General features: G+C 42.1%; 1 protein-coding gene across 2 annotated transcripts in view; it reads right to left on the bottom strand.

Moving 5' to 3' along the window:
- Positions 1–19,136, bottom strand: part of LHFPL6 (LHFPL tetraspan subfamily member 6) — a 136,869-nt gene that overhangs the window by 12,696 nt on the left and 105,037 nt on the right. For both annotated transcript variants that reach the window (XM_021526616.3, XM_021526615.3), the window contains exon 3: positions 637–735. In XM_021526616.3, coding sequence (XP_021382291.1) covers positions 637–735 — 99 coding nt within the window. The remainder of the gene's footprint in view (positions 1–636; positions 736–19,136) is intronic.

Raw genomic sequence — 19,136 nt, 5'->3', positions numbered from 1 at the left:
TCATCCACACTGCTTAATCCTTAGGGTGCTGCTGTTCCCTTGTTTTCTAGAGTCCCTGCAGAGAAAGCACAGGTGTGAGCCCGGTGTGGCTGCATCCTGGCTCTCATTCCAGGCGCAGTGCAGTCAGCAGCAGTAAGACAAGCAGCTTGTTTGGGAGAAGTCAGAGGGTGCAAGTGTTATTTGCCAGCTTCCCAAGTATGTGAGTAACATACAAATACACTCTAGGCTTGTGTTAGAAGGCCATAAACATTCCCAAATTCAAAGACAGACAATTGCACTCATGGAGAATTATCTTGACTTGTGCTGTGACAGGATACCTCTGTCTACCCTGTCAAGACCTCCAGGAGTGTTAGCTCCCATACAGAAAGACCATTAAATCTGATTTATTTCTTAAAACATGCATACATACATATATATATACACATATATTTTCTTTTATAATGTTGTTCTGGAAAATATTTCCAGAGATTAATCTAAAATCCCCTGCCTTAGCACCATTCCAGAATTATTCAATATGATTAGCCTACCACACACTGGTAGCTTACTTCCCCAAATCTGTGCTAATATCCTAGCTTATTTTTATGGCCAACACATAGAAGAGTCTAATGTGGCTGAGATGCTCTGGTGATGACTCACCCAATTCAAACTGGTTGGAAAGGTTACCACAGGTTTGTCTGACTTCTTCACTGTCCCAGCCAAGAGGATAGAGGGCACAACCAGAGCCAATCAACAAACCTGTGGGGAGAAAAGGAAATAAAAGTTTATACAAGCAATTGTCATTAGCTTAAACAAAGGCTGCCACTTGGGAATCAAAGTGTCAAACTGCAATTTGGGAATCCTAGAGAAAGTCTCTCCACCTAAAAATATTTGGACTGCTGCCTTCTGCTGCAGTGTTTTAGAAGTGATCTGTGGGCTGGAGCCAGTCTGAGTGGTTCAGTATCAGATGCCATGCTCAACTTCTGAAGCTATTATCTGAGAACTTTTAGACTCCTCTTCTACTCTCCAGAATGGCTAAATATGCAGTTTGGAATACACAACATGTGGTTAAATAGAAGTGTGTTAATGCCAGCATTTACAAGTTGATTGCTTCTGATTAATTAAAACAACAATCAATCAGGGTCCATCTAGGTTCCATCAGGAAAAGTGACAGTTGTGCTAATCTGTTGCCATTTTGCTTTGTTTTTCACTCTCTCAAAAGCAAGATAATAATGGTTTCATACCACTTGATCAATGCATACCACAGGTACACACTCCACAAACTTTTCCTGATTCATTCAGCAGAAACAACAGAGATCTTGAATCATGTTATCATACTTGGTTTAACACTCACAAGACACTTTGCTTTCTCCAGCTGTCATGCTGCCCCAAACAGACGTGTTTTGGCAAATCCTGTCCTTTCACAAGGCATCGCAGGGAATCAGCAATGCACCCATGCACCATGACTGTTTTGCAGAAGTGGCATTTTTATCATATTGCATTCTCAGCTGTCGCTGCAGCAGCTGCCAAAAGGCCAGTGTAGCTGGCAAAGCATTTTACACAGCCTAGAGAGAACATTTCAATGTAGGTTACAACATTTACATGTTGCCTCCTTTGCGTCAGATCTTATTGATGAGATTGGAAACAAATCACTGTGTAGATAATGGGCTAGGATCACCTGTCACTGCACAGGCTGTAAAGCCAAGCAAGCCCTCCCAAGGTTTGCAGGGGTGCCTTTTACCTGCTAGGCAGAGCACGAGGTTTCAAGCCCTACAGCTGTCATGGCTGCCTTTGGGCATACCTCTTGACCTTACATAATCTTGCTCCTCTTCTCTTGATGATAAGGAGCAGCACTCCATGGCAAAACACTTCTGCTGCCATGCTCCCAGGGCAAAAAAGCCCTGGGTGTTGTGACAGTCACTGTGGGCATCACACCAGTCTAACAGGAGTCCTGAGAGGGATGATGGCTTAGGGCCTGGAACTTGACATACCTTTCTACTGTATCCATTCTCAAGACACCTAAGCTTCTCATATTGCTGTAAGATATCTCCTGTAAGATACAGAAATCATTTTATAATGTTCTTGATTTGCTCAAAGACACACCTGAACAAGGCACTGAAGTCCAGAAGTGTTATCTCATCTGTCTTCAAAATTAGCTTCCTGGATCTTCCTCCACTAAGTTCAAATTTCTTCTAGCTGCTCAAGCCTACTTTTTCCTTCCCTTGTTGAACAGTCATTGCCTTTCTCCTGCTCCTGTCTCCATATCTACATCACATAATGAAAAATAAATCCCTGAGGCAGCTCTCTCTCAGATGGAGCATTTGCCAACATCTGTGACAGAAGAAAAGCAATTAAGGTCATGTGGATGCTAGGTATTTTCAGAACTTTGCCTGATCTGGGTATGGTTGCTTCTAATGTCCTCACTAATATATTTCAAAGTAATATTTCTTTTTTTTTTTTTTTTTTTCCCCCTAGGGCCATAGAGCTAAGGGCAGCTGGTAGAATCCATGTAAATGAGAATCACTTCTAGTTAAATTCTCAGAAAGGATGTTTCTCAGACAAAAGAATTTAGGCCAAAACTGGGTCTACTTTTCTTAAAAGCAGTCTAAGATTCTCAAAAAAAAAGCCCCTGCTGATTTTCTCTTGAACTGTTAAAGCAAGAAAGGTGTTATGAAGCCAGCATGGGAGGTGTGCTAGGAAGGGGCAGGACCCCATAGGGCAAGGAGAAAGGTCACCACTGATTATGAGAATAGCCAGGGAAGGGAGGAAGAGCACCTAGATGCCAGCGTCTCTTCACAGACCAGTGGACTGTGGCAGCCCCAGCCAGTGTTGCCATGGTTCTGACCCCTTCCCACTCTGTTTGTGGTGCCTGGTGCCAGCCCAGGCAGCCACAGCTCAGGAGCTGCTCTGCCCAAAGTGAACTGTCCTGGCTGGGCTGTTTGCAATCAACTTGTGCGCCTGAGCAGACTGTCTGGGAGACCTCGCAAGCAAGGACTCTGTTGCAAGGGCAGGGAGATGTATGCAGGGGGCAGGAGGGACAGCAGGTTTGCACCCACCGGCCTTGGACCAGATTAAACTTCGGCCAGCCCTTCCTCACAAACAGGTCCTGGGAAAGCCTTCTGCCCAGTTCTTCCAGGAGAGCATAACAGCAGCACTGCAGGCCAGTGAAAGGACTATTAGCATAACAATGCTGCTCCTCCAAACCCAGAACAAGCTCTTACTCAGCCCTTGCCAATTATTCTCCTCAGGTGGCAAGAGTGTCTAGTGCCCATTGCATTCACAGAGTGTTTGTTTTCAGCTCTCTTTAGGTTTTGTTGCAGCAACAGGTTGTTGTTTGGGTTTTTCCCACGAGGATTGCTCACAGCACTTTCCACTGCCACTCTCCAAACACAGCTCATCCTTTTCCAAACATGAGTACCTGTTTGCTCTTTCTGCCTCTGATGTTATAGTGGATCAGTGATCACAAAGCTTGGCAATTTATCTCCTTCCCTATTCAGGCCCCTCTTTTCCCATTTCTGTACACCATATCTGTAAGTTCAAAGCCCAGTTTCAGTGAAAATAAATTCTGGGGTTCAGTCAAAAATTCCTTAGCAATGCAATATACTGTAATGTTGGATTGCTCCAAAGGAGCTCACACATGGATGCTGGCCCTTAAAGCCATTGCAACACTGTCTAACAACCAGCCCACAGCACCCACTGCTGAGCCTTACCATTAGCTGTGCCTCCTATTAAGAGATAAACCAAATAAGGGAAAACTATGTCAAAAAGCCTCCTTATCCCAGTGACAGCTGGCTCTCCAGCTGGGAAGGAGCTTTATCAGCACTGAGTTTCACTTGTGGAGTACCAGTCATTGAGAAGTGCAGCTTCTTTTCCTCTTGCAGCCTGTGCTGACTGGGATGGCAAGCTCAAATGGGAAACTGCTGCCTATTGCTGGTGCTGCCACATGACCCTAAAGCATGAGTGGCAGCATGCTTATGTGCAAAGGACAAGGTATAAAGCTTGTTTGGATCTTGGACAAGATCACACACTTCTTTGAGTGAACACAAGACCTTTCAGAGACCACTCCTGGGGTACCAGGAGTGCCCATCTGACAGAAAGACTTACATAAATACTTGTTTTGTCACAGGTACCCACTGGCCACAAGATTTAAAGCTGTTGCTCTGACATGTCCTTTGTTATCATTTGTTTTCAGCTGGTTTTGACTGACCTTCAGACAGTTCCCTTTTGTGGTGCATATGCACCTGCTGTGCACTTGTGTCCTCCAGTATTTCTTGCAGGCAAAGTTCAGGCCAGGCTCAGGGATTTGCCTTCAGCATGAGATTTCCACAAAGATTTAAAGCCTGCTAGTCAGCAAGAAAAAGTTTCACAAGCTGTGCTTTATGCCCCAAGGTATATTTATATGTATGAACATGTGCGTGTCATGTCTCATTGCTTTCAGCAGGATTCTACATGACTTCAACAGGGCTGATGCTGCCTTGGTTTGCATGGGCACTGCAGCTGAGAACTAACATTTAGCCCCCCTTATTTTATGCACTGGAAGTGTGGATTGTGCCTCAAAGCCTGTGGTGTTAATAGGATTTGGACAAAAGCCCCTCAGTCCCTTCCTTCCCTTCTAATCAACCCATCCCTGTTTGTAAGCAATTGTGTGGATCACATCCTCCAAAAGCAAAAAGGCTGCATACCATTACCACTAATAATTCATACATGCTCACAGCCAATTTATTTAATCACAGAGGATGCAGATCCTGCTGAACAGCTGCAACCTTCAGCGAAAGATCCAAGCTGAATCCAAGGGCTGCAAACCCAGTGGAAATCATTAAGCTAATTTTGCAGCTTCAGTAAAGAGCAGTTATTAGTTTAGCTCAAAAGTCATTCTGGCCAGCTCTACAGCTATTTCATGTAGCCAGCTATGCTACCCATGATTCCACACCCATATTTACAGCTGCTTAAAATGCTTAGGATGTCTATAACATTTTTTTAAAAAGGAAGAAAACCAAAACCAACAATCTGCTGTAATTACCATCCTCTGTCATCTTCCACTATCCACTCTGTCCACTACAGTCGTGAAAAGAAATTGAAAGGGGAAGGAAATGTGCAGGTCCATAAATGGCACTTTCACAAAAGGGGCTGCAGCCTCGAGGTGTGAGGGACCCAGTCGGTGGGCTGGGGCGAGTCAGCAAGTGGAGGTGCTGGTGGCACATGACAGCTGTTTTAGATGACATACCATGTACCAGTGGAGGTGTTGGCACTGTCACAGACCAGCTTTTCCGGAGAGGTTCCATATTTGGGAATGAACCAGGCTCCTTGCCCTGCTCTCTGAAGCACTGCTATTGTGAATGCTGCATCTGACTCAATGTGCTAGCAAGGCATGGGGAGAGACATGCAGGGCTGACTGAGCACAACCAGCCTTGACAATCCAAAACTGGAATTAAGACCTTGGCTTCAGTACTTAAGAGGGTCCCAGATAGCCCCATGGCTCTTTGCGTGGTCCATGCAGAATGATGGATCCCTTCAAAAAGCGATCTAAAACTAGCCTATGTGGCTAAGTGAGGAGCTGCCCAGACCTACAGACTGTACAACTGCAAATCTGGGGGTCAGACAGTGGATGCCTTAATATTAAACCATCCAGAGTAATCCTTGTCCCTCCCAGACTGCTTTCCCTGTCACTCTTGCTCTGAGTATAATGCATGATCATATTTTAGTAACACTTAGCACTTGAAAGATGATCTTGTCTGTCTGGAGTGGTGTTTGTGATTGAAAATAATTACATGTTACAGGTTCTGCATATGGTGGATGCGGCAGGGAAGGGACAGTAATTACATTAGTGGCTTGGCACAGATCTAGGTCTCATCTTTAAAGTTATAAAGAAATGATTTGTGGCATGCAGCAAAGAGCTTACTCCAAGAGGTAAAATATTAACCACTATTAATATCTCCAAGAATATCCTGGATATGAACAAGTCTTGAACAATAAATACAGAAGGATTAACAAACCAAGAGATGTTAACCAGATATTGCTGTGGGCAAAATGACTGCACTCATAAACACCAACACCTATCAGCAAATGCCAGTGCACAACAAAGGAAACATGCAAATCCCTGCGGTGGGCTGTCCTCAGATTGCTTCTGTGGCTTCAATGGGAGCCTCCACTCAAGGACCTGATGTGCTTTAAACAATCCATGAAGACATCACATCATAAATTAATTGCAACTGTCCTGACCATTCATAGCTGAAAATCCTGTTTTACAGCTCTTCCTCTCACTTGTTGAGGGCACAGCTTTCTCTGATTGCTAAATGGCTCATTCTTGGTTATTTTGTCAGTCTATTTGATATTTGTATCCCCCAAAAGTCTGTTAAATAAAGCCAAACCTTTTACAGTCTCCTTCCTTCTCCCTTGCTAGGTTGAATCTAAGCACATGATTCAGCTAAGTTTGATGATGAAAGCCATCAGTTTGATGAATAAAGAGTAGTGGTGATGGCATTGAATGAGGCACTTAGCTTTGGACTCAGCCTCCAAGTCTTGCTGCTATAAAATGCACTTTAAAATGGTAACTGAACCCTTGGTGGCTTTCCTTGATTATGGGCTTGTTAAGAGTTTTTTACATGCATTCATTTTTTTTGTATATCCTCAGCTCCAGACAGTTAAACGCTATGAATGCAGTGAAAGGGACCATAAAGGCTTCCTTGCCCAGCAGTTAGAAGGGTGTGATCTGCTGTAACAGGGACCCTGGGAAGCCTCTAAAGAGGGAAAGAGCCCTTCAGTGGGCCTTGTCATTGTAAGAATCCAATTTGTACTTTCACTTAGAAAAATAAAAGGAATGGGCCAGACTTGATATATGTACTGCAAAGGAAAATAAAATCAGAACTGAAGGTTTCTTTTTGTACAGTTGCTTTTTAGTGAGAAATATCTACTTCAAATTATGTTCTTCCTTTCTCCCCCCCATTTTGTACTTTCTCCCCTTTTGTTTTCAGATCTGACGAAAAAGAAAACTTGCCTTTTTATTGTTTGTTTTGTAAGGAATTTCTAATGTATACTGTTCATCTGACAGATATTCAGGCCATATGGAGAAGATGACAGACAATAATTTGGAAGTCATCGCTTTCAAGACCATTTTAATGATGATTCTTCCTTTCACATTTTTTCTCTATTAGCCAGCCTGAATGTTCAAGGATGATAGAAAGTTTTCACATTCCCATCTGTCACTTGAAGGTACAGTAATCTTGACAAGCAAAATAAAACCAATTTTTAGATGAAGCATGGACTTTGACTCTCTGTTTCTTGTGATTTAAAAACTCACCTCGCTGTAATGATTTTAAAGCATTTACCTCCTATAAAAGGGACTCCAGAGTGGGAAAGTAAAATGGAGCTGGCACCTGAAGTTATCTGTTGCTTTCAGACATACCTTAGCCAACAATGTGATTAAAGAAGAATTGATTAAAAACTGGGATGTGAAATATTCCAGTAGACACAGCTTCTGAACTCCCTGTTCAAAGAACCCTCTAGGAGCTGATGCCAAGCACCAATGGAGTGGTAGAAGAGGGTCAGAACAGATTAAGACAAACTCCAGAGCCTGGGCAGAACAGCAGGACCCAAGAGAAGAGGGGACCAGGGCTGTGCCAGGTGCAGGCAGCCTGGCTCCCATGCCCATGGGAGTCCAGCCCCAATTCATTTAGTGAGGGACAGTGTTTTTATACTGGAAGCTCCCAGCACTTCACCTACAACACCCCTTCTTTAGGGTTCCACTTCTACCTTCTCTCAGCACCATCACTTTGTTCCTTGGTCTCTCTGTTCTGTTAGAGAAATGTTATCACACCAATCCCTTCCATTGCTGTTAGCATCTGTTCCTCAGGAAACCCAGACATGGAGCTGAAACGGGCTTTTATTAGGATTAAACACAAGATCAACACTTTGGGCAAAAGTTCTATCTTTAGATAGTAGTCGCTAAACATGGGACATTTGACTGGTTCTTTATTGAGCCTGAGCTTAATGTGCCTCGTTTGAGAGAGGGTACAATCCTGTGAATTCACAAATGTGAATGAATTCAGTAAGGGACTCCCTCGTCCCAGTGTCCAGGCAGTGGGGGCACACACAAAGAAATAATTCTATGCTGCACAAAATTTACTTCCATTCCTCCTTCAAGTGTCATGACATGGGAGACAGCAAGTTAGTTCAGGGTTTCACTCAGGTCAAGGTGTTTCTGTCACAGCCTTCCCGTAGCAGGACATTAGAGGGACTCTTACATGCAAAGCAAAATGAAGCATAAGAACACAAACCAGAAGGAATAAAATGCTACAACCTTCAGCTTGCAGACAGATGAAACATCACTTCACTTTGTTTTTCGTTTGATCAAAGGTGATGTGCTCATTACTATAGAGGTTCTTTAGGCTCAGAGAAGGAAACTTCCCCACCCAGAGATGCTTCCTTTCTACGTGCCTCAGGTGACACAGGGCATATCAAACCTATGCAGATGCCTCTGCAGAGGCAATTGAGTTGAGATCTTTGTCAGTACAGTCGGGGGAGTCTGGAAGTAATTTTTTCTCATCCTAAAGAATGCATAAACACAGGTCTGTGACTATAACACATCTAAACTCACATAAATCTTAAGTCAGCAAAGACATTCACATGGGACTGGCAAACATCACATAGAGGCAGCAGGGAAGGCCAATACATCTGGATTAGCAGCTGGAGGTGGAATAGCCAAAGGCATCTCATATGGCACTAGACACTTGTAGGTCAATTACTTGAATTGTGCTCCACTGGCAGTACAAATTGGGAGTGGGATTTAGCCACCCAAATATGTCACCTTCTGCCAGTTTAATTGCTATTCAGTATCTTGCTCCTTTAGCTGCCTCTCCAGAGAAGTGTAAGGTTCCCCTAAGTCCTCTGTCATACCTCCCAGCCCACACAAAGATTTTGCAGACTCTAGTGCAAGGCATCTAGATTTAGCCTAATGAGTTCCGTCCCAGATATCTATTGATCTTCATGTGAGCTTAGAAACCTACATCAAGAGAAAATAGCTGTACTGTAAACACCTTTATGAAGTGTATGAACCCAGCTCAAAGTTACTTACATTTTATCTTCTACCCTATCTATCTTCTTTATCTTCTATCTTTCTGCCCTCATTCTGCCCTGAAGATGCAAATATCTCAATTCCTGTCATTAATTCTCTTCCTTTATAGGAAATTACCTGAACTTTAAGGAAGAATGGAAAGACTGAAGGAAAAACTGTGTTTCTCCTGAGTATAAGCCTATATGCTTGACTTCAAAAGAAAACAATTTGTATGGAAAAAAGTTGCTGCTTCAAAATGGCCTTGGTCTGCCTCAATTGCTACCAATCAGAACTAGCTTTGGCAATTCTCTGTGTCATTTCTCCCAGAGTCTGTCACACAATAAAATGATTGACACCAATTGTTCTGAAAAAGATGAGACACGGTCCAGTTAAAGGCAGAGTGAGTCTGCAGAGTGGAACTGAAACGCTTGAAGAGCTCCAGAAAACACTCTGGAGTTTAACTGTCAGCTCATTTCTGTTTGGCAAGCCATGATCAATGCTTGTACATTATAAGCTTTACGGTGGGAAAAAAAAAAAAAAAAGCCTGAGCATTATCACATGCCATCAGACTTCTTTATGTGACAACCCATCTGTGTACTCACCCCATCGTTTTGTGACTCAGAATCAAATGCTTGACAGTTCAAAGAGTCTAGATCAGCATATGGCATATGGCATAATGTATTTAAATAGAAATCATTCCATTAGAAACACAAGGGTGCCTACTGTAATTAATAATAGGTAGTTTAATAACTAACTTCACAAAATGCATAACTCTCCATGTAGTCATAGTAGATAAGGCATATTCCTTTTTATTAATATGAATTTCAATAGCAAATGGAGACTGGCCAAAACTAGACAGAACTTTTCAGAAGCTCCACACTTGAAGGATTTCCCAGTACATGAAGTGCTCTCATGAAGGACTGTAAGGAGGGAATGAAGGAAATATATCCTGCATTACTGAAGATGCCTAAACAGAAAAATGGATAAATGGACAGGCATCCCCATACTTTTTCAACACAATCCATTCAGACTAAGGACCAAGTCTGCAGCACCCTGACTCTTGAGCATTACTCCAGTGATTCCACTGCTTTTGGAAATATTTAGTCAGGTTTAAACCAAATAATTGCTTTTCCATGTCTATTACTTCACTAATTTATTAAAAAGCAATTGTTTGTATATGATGAATAAAGCAACAAAATATGTCCTTCACTTTGGTGGCATATCCCCAAAGTCCCAGGGAAACTGGAATGGATGCAAAGCCTGTATACAGTGGGGAGTACTGCATACCAGGCTTTTGCCTTTTAAAAGTTGGGTTTTTTTGGTTGGTTTTATTTCACTTGAGCTGTCCATAGATTAATATAAGATCAAACACTTCACATCTCAGTAACTTCAGCTATACTTAAGACTTTAAAGTTATATTTTCAGTACACACTCTGAAGACCATCTGGCAAACCACAGAGTACTTTCCTAGGAAGTTCATACATGCTACTAGGAAATCTATACCTGCCATAAAAACGGAATGGCTCTGCATTTCTACCGGATAGTCTCTAAGACCCCTCAAATCAAATTAGTTTAGAAATCACTTCTCTAAATAGGAAATAGAGTAAGATAAATAATGCTGTAAAAGTCAGTGGCAGTCATCAAACACAGCTGAGAATCGCTTTTCATTTCATGCTTTTTTTACTGGTGCTTCACAGGTTTAAGTCTTCTACTCTGCAAAAATGTTCACACCAGCAGAGTAGTTGATACACAGGCCTGCAGCCATCAACTGCATCTCTATCTGTACAGTGTATCCACTGCTGATGGATAATGCTCAGACAGCAAGTGCTCTAAAACACATAGGAGCTGGTGGAGATCAGTTTCATTTAGTGTTTGCTGCTGTAGTTGCAGCATTTTTAGCAGCTTTTAAAAACTCTTTACATTCACAAGGCTACTTGCAGAGCAAGCAGCTAAGCACATGAATTAATCTGTGCGTGAACAAAGGTGCATTCAGTGCTGTTTGCCTTTGTGCTGAATTTCAGTGGGAAATCAAAAGAAATGGAGTTAAATCTAAGTAATAATAGACTCCATGTGAAATCGATTGTTCGTATGGCTTCTTCAATTAAACTAAAACCAACTCTTACCCCATTCTCAGCTACTTTGTTTTCAGTAAGAGGGTCGGTAAGATTCAACACAGCTCCAACTAGAACTGTGTGACATTCAAAATACTGTTTAATACTGTTAGGCTGTCTGTTTTGTTCTGCATGATTTTCACATGCTGAAAAGCTTGCATCATGAGACATATCCAAGAAAAAAAGATATTTTTATTTTTAAAAACAAATAAAAAGACAGCTTTTTCTGTGCTTCCTATCCAAAGGCATTCAAACTCAATAACTGGCTCAATTTGCAGAGCGAAGAAGTACTCTATCGAGTCAATTTTCCTCAAATAGATCCCATTTTTCAGTTTGCCACAAAATGTGATAAATATAATTTTGGATAGGAGCTGCAGTTTGTTACAAATGTATTGCACATCTGCAGCTCAGAAAAATTTGGCTCTGTCACTTATCCTCTTCAGACAGACTCCATCTGGACAATCTTACCAACATCTCAACATACCTGACTCTTTCTGTTAATGAAACCCTGTGTGTGAGGGGGAAGAACTGAGTAGAAGGGCGTGCTTCTGTCTTCTCATGAGTCCACCTTCGAAATAATTTTGAAATTAGTTCAGTAAAGTTTAGTTAAAAAAACTAGGGCTGGAAGAGATATGAAAAAGTTATTTAAATCATCTTTCAGCCTCAAAATTAGGATAACCTCTACTTGTGTCTTACGAAAGAATTGTTTGTTGAATCTGGTCTTAAGAGGCCGCTCTTAATGGAGATCTGGAGACCTTTTAAGAGATTCTGTTCTTGTGGCACTGTGTCTGCTATAGAAGCTTTTCACATTGTCTAACCAGTATCTTCCTGTGGCAATTTCAGTTCACCCCTTAAACCATGGACTCTGCTAAACCCCTACTAGGACTCTGAGAAGCCATTTCATTTTCCTCCCTGTTTGCACTACCTTTTACTATAACAAATTAAGCAGGCCCAATTTATTCCTTTTCTTTCCTGCTAGAATTGGCCATTCCATACAGCCTCTTTCTCCTTCCCAGAGGATTTCTGTGGCTGCTGGCTTCCAGTCTGTTGGAATTTTCCCTTTAAAAAACAAAAAGCCCTGCCAGAATACTATGACAGCAGTTGAAAAATGAATCAAACTTGTTGCTTTCAATGGAGAGAACTCAAAAGGAGAGTTAAATGAAATTAAGAACTTGAAGGTGATGATAATACCAACTAGCAAAACCTTAAAATGAACTCTGTGACTCTTGGAGCTCATCTTTGTCCCTTCTTCCTAAAAACTTTTTAGAAATAATGCTTTATGAGCAGTGGAAGACTTTTCTAGAAAATCTTCACTATGAAGGCTGTCCTTGGTAAAAACCAATCAATGCTTTGATACCATTGCCAGCACTCAATAGTTCTGCTCCAATTTACGAGATCATTGGCTTAATGGATTAATACTTAGTGAATGGAGCATGCAATTTCTAGATACAAGACAGTAATTTTTATTTGGACCTAGGAGCAGGGAATGCTAAGGAGCAATATCAGCATTGGCTGGACCTCCTACAAGAATTGCAAGAGAATTGAAGAAAAAAATTCAAGCAGAAAATGAACAGGCTATGAGGTGAATGTCAGATGGCTGCAGGAGCTACTAACTTAGACAATTTATAAAGTCTTCAAGGAGGAAAAGCCCCTTATTTTCAACCCTCCTCATACCCTGGCTATTGTTTGCATTCTTCTTTCAAAATCAGCTGATTCCAGCTTGTCCAGCTCCTCACTGGCCACTTGTGCCAATGGTTCCTGCTTGAGTCCCCACAGTTTATATCTCAGATATCAAATGAGCATCCTATGATTTCTGTGATGCAAATAAAACCGCCTGCAAATGATCCCAAGCCAAAGCTGTTTGACAGAGTTATGTATTCAGCAAACAGCCCCTGACTGAAGCTGGAGTGCAGCTTTGGTGTGCAGGCTGAGCTGAGCTACTTACAGAGGCTGCAATCCCTCTGCTGCTCCAGGTCCCAGCAGCTGCCTCCTGCTTTCCACACAATGCTGTACATACAGAACAGCTAAAGCATTCCAAAACATGACCTCCCTTTATGGCTTGGACAGGGACTGGAGCAGCCGTGGTCTCGTAAGGGTTATAGAATATATTTTTAGACTTGGGAAAGTATTACACTTAATATACAAAATGATTAATTTTCAGTGCTGGAAATTGTTGAAAACCAAGTTTATTTTATCATGAGAGAAACCCTTTGACATCCTTTGACTTTCTATTTTAAACTAGAATAATCCACAGCAACTGCTTCAAGGGAAGGGATATCCCCTCCCTCCTCGATCTGACAAGACTTTTCCTTGTCCAATTTATGTACTCCAGGGACACATTGTAACAAAAATTGTATCCAAAAGCATTAGAAGAACCCTATAATTAAGTCAGAAACACAGAGATCCCTTTACTCCTGGATTTTCTAAAATGTAAATATTCATTTTAAAATGATACCATCACAGCTTCCAGGACTAGCGGTTCATACTTTTGTTGTTTTGGTTTTTTTGTTTTTTTTTTTTTTTTCCTCCTGTCTCTTTTACCACTACAGAATCCTTGTTTTGAATTATCAGAACAATAATTAGATTCCAGGAAGGAGGAGGGGGGAGGGTAAGAATTCTTGTCCCCCTGAGAGGAAGCAATAAAAGTTTCATTTCTGAAAGCTGATGTGCCAATGGCGGATAATGGGGAATTGAGATTCCTGCTTAACTGCATGGGAGAGTTCAGTGAAGTTTATTAATAAAACAATTTAGATAAACTCCATTTATGCATTATTTGTACTAGTATCTTGGCAACTGCTTATTTAGCATCTTGAACACATCAGGAATTTTAAAGAGAAATACTGAAATCTTCCCTCAGACTGTAAAGTCTTTGACAGCAGTGGGTCTGGGAAGTAACAAAGAGTTTTCTTTTTCTGCTTCTCCTTATTTTTCTTCCTCCAACCAAAAACAATTTTCTAATATCCTTGGCATAACTACAATAATGAAGCATAATTTATTTGATCCTTACATAGCCCCCTTAGGATTACTTCTTGCAGATAGCCAATTATAAACTCTTACATACTTTATAGCCCTCATTACGTCTGACAGAGGCACACTAATAAATAATGCAAAACCCCTTTTGTACCCCGTCTACCTTGAGAGAATACCGGGGTCTGCTAGGGAGGGAAAAAACGCATTGTAATGCATTTCTATTTCCAAATGGACTGAAAAACTTTCTAGCTTCAGCTTACTTCCTTGGGACACCGCTTTTCCCAGACTGGACTCCTGTGGCTTGATTCATTACCAGATAAAAATCAAGTTCAAATAGAAGTGGACCATGACATATGGAGTGTCACTGCCGTGTCACTACCTCGTGACATCCTGTCAGCTGCAGACAAGAAAGAAGGTCTGAAAGCAGAACAGCCAGGTTGAATACAAATGAATGAATATTCGGTTGTAGGCTTTTCACAGTAACGAAGCAGAAAGGGTCAAGGCTCAAGGAGCACATTTCACCCTGCCTGTGCTGCCTTTCTAGTGCAGCTTCCAGACACTGCTAGTGCTCAGGTCAAGGCTCTGGAGGAGAGCAAAACAGCTCAGACCATCCTTCAGCTGTTAGGATTTAAAGAGCAGCGTAAGCAACTCAGCCGAGACATGGGGTTGAATATACATAGATAAGGTCTGATGGACTGCGTTATTTTTGCCTTTAATTGACATGGTACTACTTTTTAAAGGCAAAAGCTGCAACTATAATGACTGAGAAATGTTACCAAGATCACTACAGAGACCTGAGTGGTCCCAAAGGTTACAGCCAAGTTCTGTCCCTACCAGGGACTTCTGTGCACAGTGTAACCACTGTGTTACTCATATTGCCTCTTGAAGCCTTCTTTTCCCTACATAAGGAAGATGGGATAATAGTTCAAAAAGGCACAGGGATTTCTTGCTTTTATGTGGTGTTTTGAGACCTTGAGAGAATGTGTTAAAAATATTTTAAAATTGAAACAACAAGCAAATAAACAAACTCAACTTTTCCAAGGGCATAGCTCACCACAATCCTTGATTTTGGAAAAGAGGACACATCTGCTTTCACAGATTGTGATATGGGCTGCAGAAGGCTGAAGGTTCAACTCCTGGCACCAAAACTAAGCAATATTCACTATATGACACATCTCCTCAGCTAGTGTCTTGACGGCCACAGTGAATGACACAGTCTGAGATTCCAGCAGACTTCTAGGTCTGCAGTATCTTTGATAACCCCATGTGGCTCAACACAAATGAGTGCATAGAATAAAAGCCTGTGTAGTATGAATTCCTTAGCTACAGTTAAGTTAGAGCCCTGCCATTGAGCCCTGCTAGATTATGCAATTAAATCAGCAGCCCTTCATAGATGGCTGTGGGGATGGCAACAAACAAGAGAAACAGAGACATTTGCCTTTGCATGCAGCTACGAGGAAATTATCTGCCACTTTAACCACAGGGTTTGACTAATGCACACTGAAGCACTCACCTTCAATTAGCCATTTAACCCAGCAGATCCAGCTGTGATCTGAAGAGGCTGAGATACCACTAAGTGTTTCTCTCACAGGAGCCATAGGGAATGGCCAGAGGATGTGATAAGCAGGTATAATCCAACAGCTGACTAGCTGACTGTTTTCGGGAATGAGCAGAATCCACAGTATCTTTTCAGTTTTGTCCACCCCTCCACTTATGATAATCTCAGCACCTGCATACATCATTTGGGAACAACATGCCTCTGGGAAATCATGAAAAAGTGTCACTTGAAGATTCAGTACTTTAACTCATGGTTTATGAATGTGTCTTTTGTTTCCTTTTAAAAAATGAAATAAGCATAAATTAAATATGAGAAACTTTTTGCAGTTTGCAGGCAGAAACAACAACTAAACTTTAAAGTGTAAATACCTGTACTTTTAGTTAAGATGATTGTGGAAACAGCCTTTACCTAAAACCTGATCAAGACAAGTCTGGGGTGTCCACAGTCTGGATATTCCCACCTGAAAAATCTGTTTGCAGTGCCAGGGTAACTTCAACAGAATCAACAGGAACCAGAATAAGGCCATCTTCCCACCTGGCTGTCACTGAGGGTTGGTTGAAAGGCTTCCTCCTCCCTGTCTGCACCCTTCTGCTTGCAACACTGCCATCATCACTTCTTCCTCACCTGTCCCAACAGGATATTGCCACAAGCATTTACATGTCTGCTTTGTACAAAATAAGCATTTTTTGCTTCCTGAAGACAATGAAAAACATAGAGTCAGAAATGAGAGTCTGGAAGTGATATTTAATTAAACTTAAGACAAAAAAAATTAAGATCGTGCCATTGTACTCTGCAGCAGAGACTGTGTTCCAGGTCTCTGAGTCTAACATGCAGCAGACCTACAGAAACTGGAGATGGAAATGTACAATTTGCATCCAGTCCCCAGCTCCCAAGGGGTGGTTCTTTCCCTGAGGTAGTCTGCAGTGCTTTGCTCCCTTGAAGCACATTGCTTTAATCTGTGCTGAGCACCACAGTGTGTCCAGTCCAATTTCAAAGGTCTCCAAGCAATAAAGGTTTATGGCTTTCCTGGGGCAACTGTTCCACAGCCAAATGGCTTGCTCTGGTGTGATTTCAGGGGTGCAGTTAAATGGAGACTTGTATCTCTGTCTCACCAGGAAAACACATCTGCACTTAAGAACTCTCCAGGAAGAATATTTTTGTGTATATATACACACACACTAAAACAAGGTTGCTTCCCAATACTACGTGACAATCTTGTGTCCCATCACATTGACCTTTCATTTACATTGAGGAGAAAAAGATTCAGCTTGCCTCTCCTTCTCCACCACACAAACACCACACTGTGAAAACAAGCAGCACAACAAGCAGCAGTGGCATCCCCAGGCACAGCAGCCTCCTCTGGAGCATGACAGCTTGCCACTGCCTTCAGGGATTGTTCAGTGCCACTTGCTGTGGCCACATGGAGAGCTGAGCAATCAGGACTCTCTCTCCCCGGGTTGAACTCCAGGTGCTCCAGCTCACCGTGGGCAGTGCACCACTCACAGACACAGGTGGCAACACAAGGGGCACCCAACAGGGCTGCACCTCCTCCTCACAGCAGCCTGCTCCTATACTGGTTAATGGCCACAAAATAGGACTTTGGGATAAATTTCATATCACAGAGGATCTTATGTCATGCCATTTCTGAAAAGAATAGTTAGGCACTCTTACACATTCCCAACTACATCTTCTTACTCCCTTTCTCCCCTTTCCCTCATGCAATTTCAAGATAATGGCAACTAGTTCAGGGAGCCACACTGACCAAAAAAAAAAAACCAAACACCACAACTTTTTACAGGGTTTTTATTCTGCTGGTATTAACACTCCAAGTTGGCATACTGATGTATGCCAACAAGTTTGCCCTTGCCATGCCAAGGGCAAAGGGCCACCCTGTCTCAAGTACCAGTAAATCATCTTAAGCAAATTATCAAAGCTGTTTGGAACCCTCCATTCAAACAGGTTGGGAACCTAATATGGACCCATAAGGGAACCAGAAGTGTCTAAACAGAGCTCTGGAACTTAACCAAGTCCTGGAGAGGTGGGCAGAGCTGAGGGAATCTGCAGTGCTGCCCACAGCTGAGAGTGGCTGTGGAGAAACACAGTAAGTGGGACTGAGAAAAAAGCCTTGGAGACAACTGTGCAAAAATGAGACAAAAAAGGGAACTGAGTGCTGCAAATGTGACATTGAGGGATACTCAGAGACATACAGAATAGAAGCAGGATGAAAGCTGAAAGCTGAAGGAGAACAAACTTTCGAGAAGATGGGAATAGCTTCTATATTCAAGGCAGTTAAGAGGCCAAGGAGGAAAAGATTGTGACAGGAGCCATAAACTTAGATTACTTGCATCAATAAGGAAGAATAAACTGTTGTGTTATAAGAAGGGGCCCTGCAGTCAAAAGGCAATTGGTGTTGGAAAGGGGTTTCTTAATAGATAATCCTGTCTCGGTTCTCTGATGTATTGCCCTGCTAGCGTACTTCTCACGTTTGTTCGTTACAATGATCTGCCTAACTGCCTAATAAGCATCATTCTGTCTGTCATCGCAAAAGGAGCTCATGGCTGCAATAAAAAGCTTGGATGCAATTCAGCAATCCCAAACGCCAGGGCTCTAATTTATTCATTCATTAAGTTTTCCGTGGTGCAATGACACCGGCCACAATAGTATTACATGAGGCTGGTTTAAGTATCCAGGAGAGCTCAGAGAGTGGAAAATTCAATTCCCATTGCCATGGTGAGTGATGTATGCCACTGAAGAGAGCTTAACTCCCATGGTAAGAAGGGTGCTCTCCTTGCAATATTCCTTTTGAGCATAGCCACTGTACTCACAAAGAGCATTATCGAAACTCAGAACTCATTACTTTGACTGGGGGGGAAGGGGTGTGACAATTCGTCCAAATCTTATTTTTGTGGAAACTCCTTCCAGCAAGCAGTAGTACTGAAAATATGCTGCTGAAAATCATCAAATAGATCTACTATATATCAGGCACTAAAAAAGTCCTCTGCAAATTTGGGCAAAGGAAATGTTTTCTAATTCCTTACAAACTGTCCCAAGAAAGGCCTTCTGAGGACTCTCTATCATTACCTGCCACTCAACTGACACTAATTCAGCTGCTTTGGGGTATTTTCCATAGGCAGAAGGGTGTAAGAGCATAAACAACCTCCTTTATTTACCTTTCACAGCATAAAAAGGAGTTGGACAGACAGTTTGCAACAGAAAGTCCTTGCAGTAGGTACAGCTACTTTTTGCTCCACAGAGCCATGACAAAAGGTGCCTTTGACACCCTCCTTGTAGAGATGCACCCCCTTGTTCTGATGCAGTACCTCGAAGCAGGGGTGCACAAAGCACCACCAGTGACACACTGCATGCCTAGAGACTGTGTTGCAGTGAATCAGGAGCAGCTGCTTTGTACCCAGCTTTACATAACTCCTGACAGGCCTATAAGCATAAGTCAAGGGAAATGTTATTCATATAA

Source organism: Lonchura striata, chromosome 2, assembly GCF_046129695.1.
Source record: "Lonchura striata isolate bLonStr1 chromosome 2, bLonStr1.mat, whole genome shotgun sequence".
Taxonomy (NCBI): Eukaryota; Metazoa; Chordata; class Aves; order Passeriformes; family Estrildidae; genus Lonchura; species Lonchura striata.
This window is presented reverse-complemented; position numbering and strand designations above follow the sequence as displayed.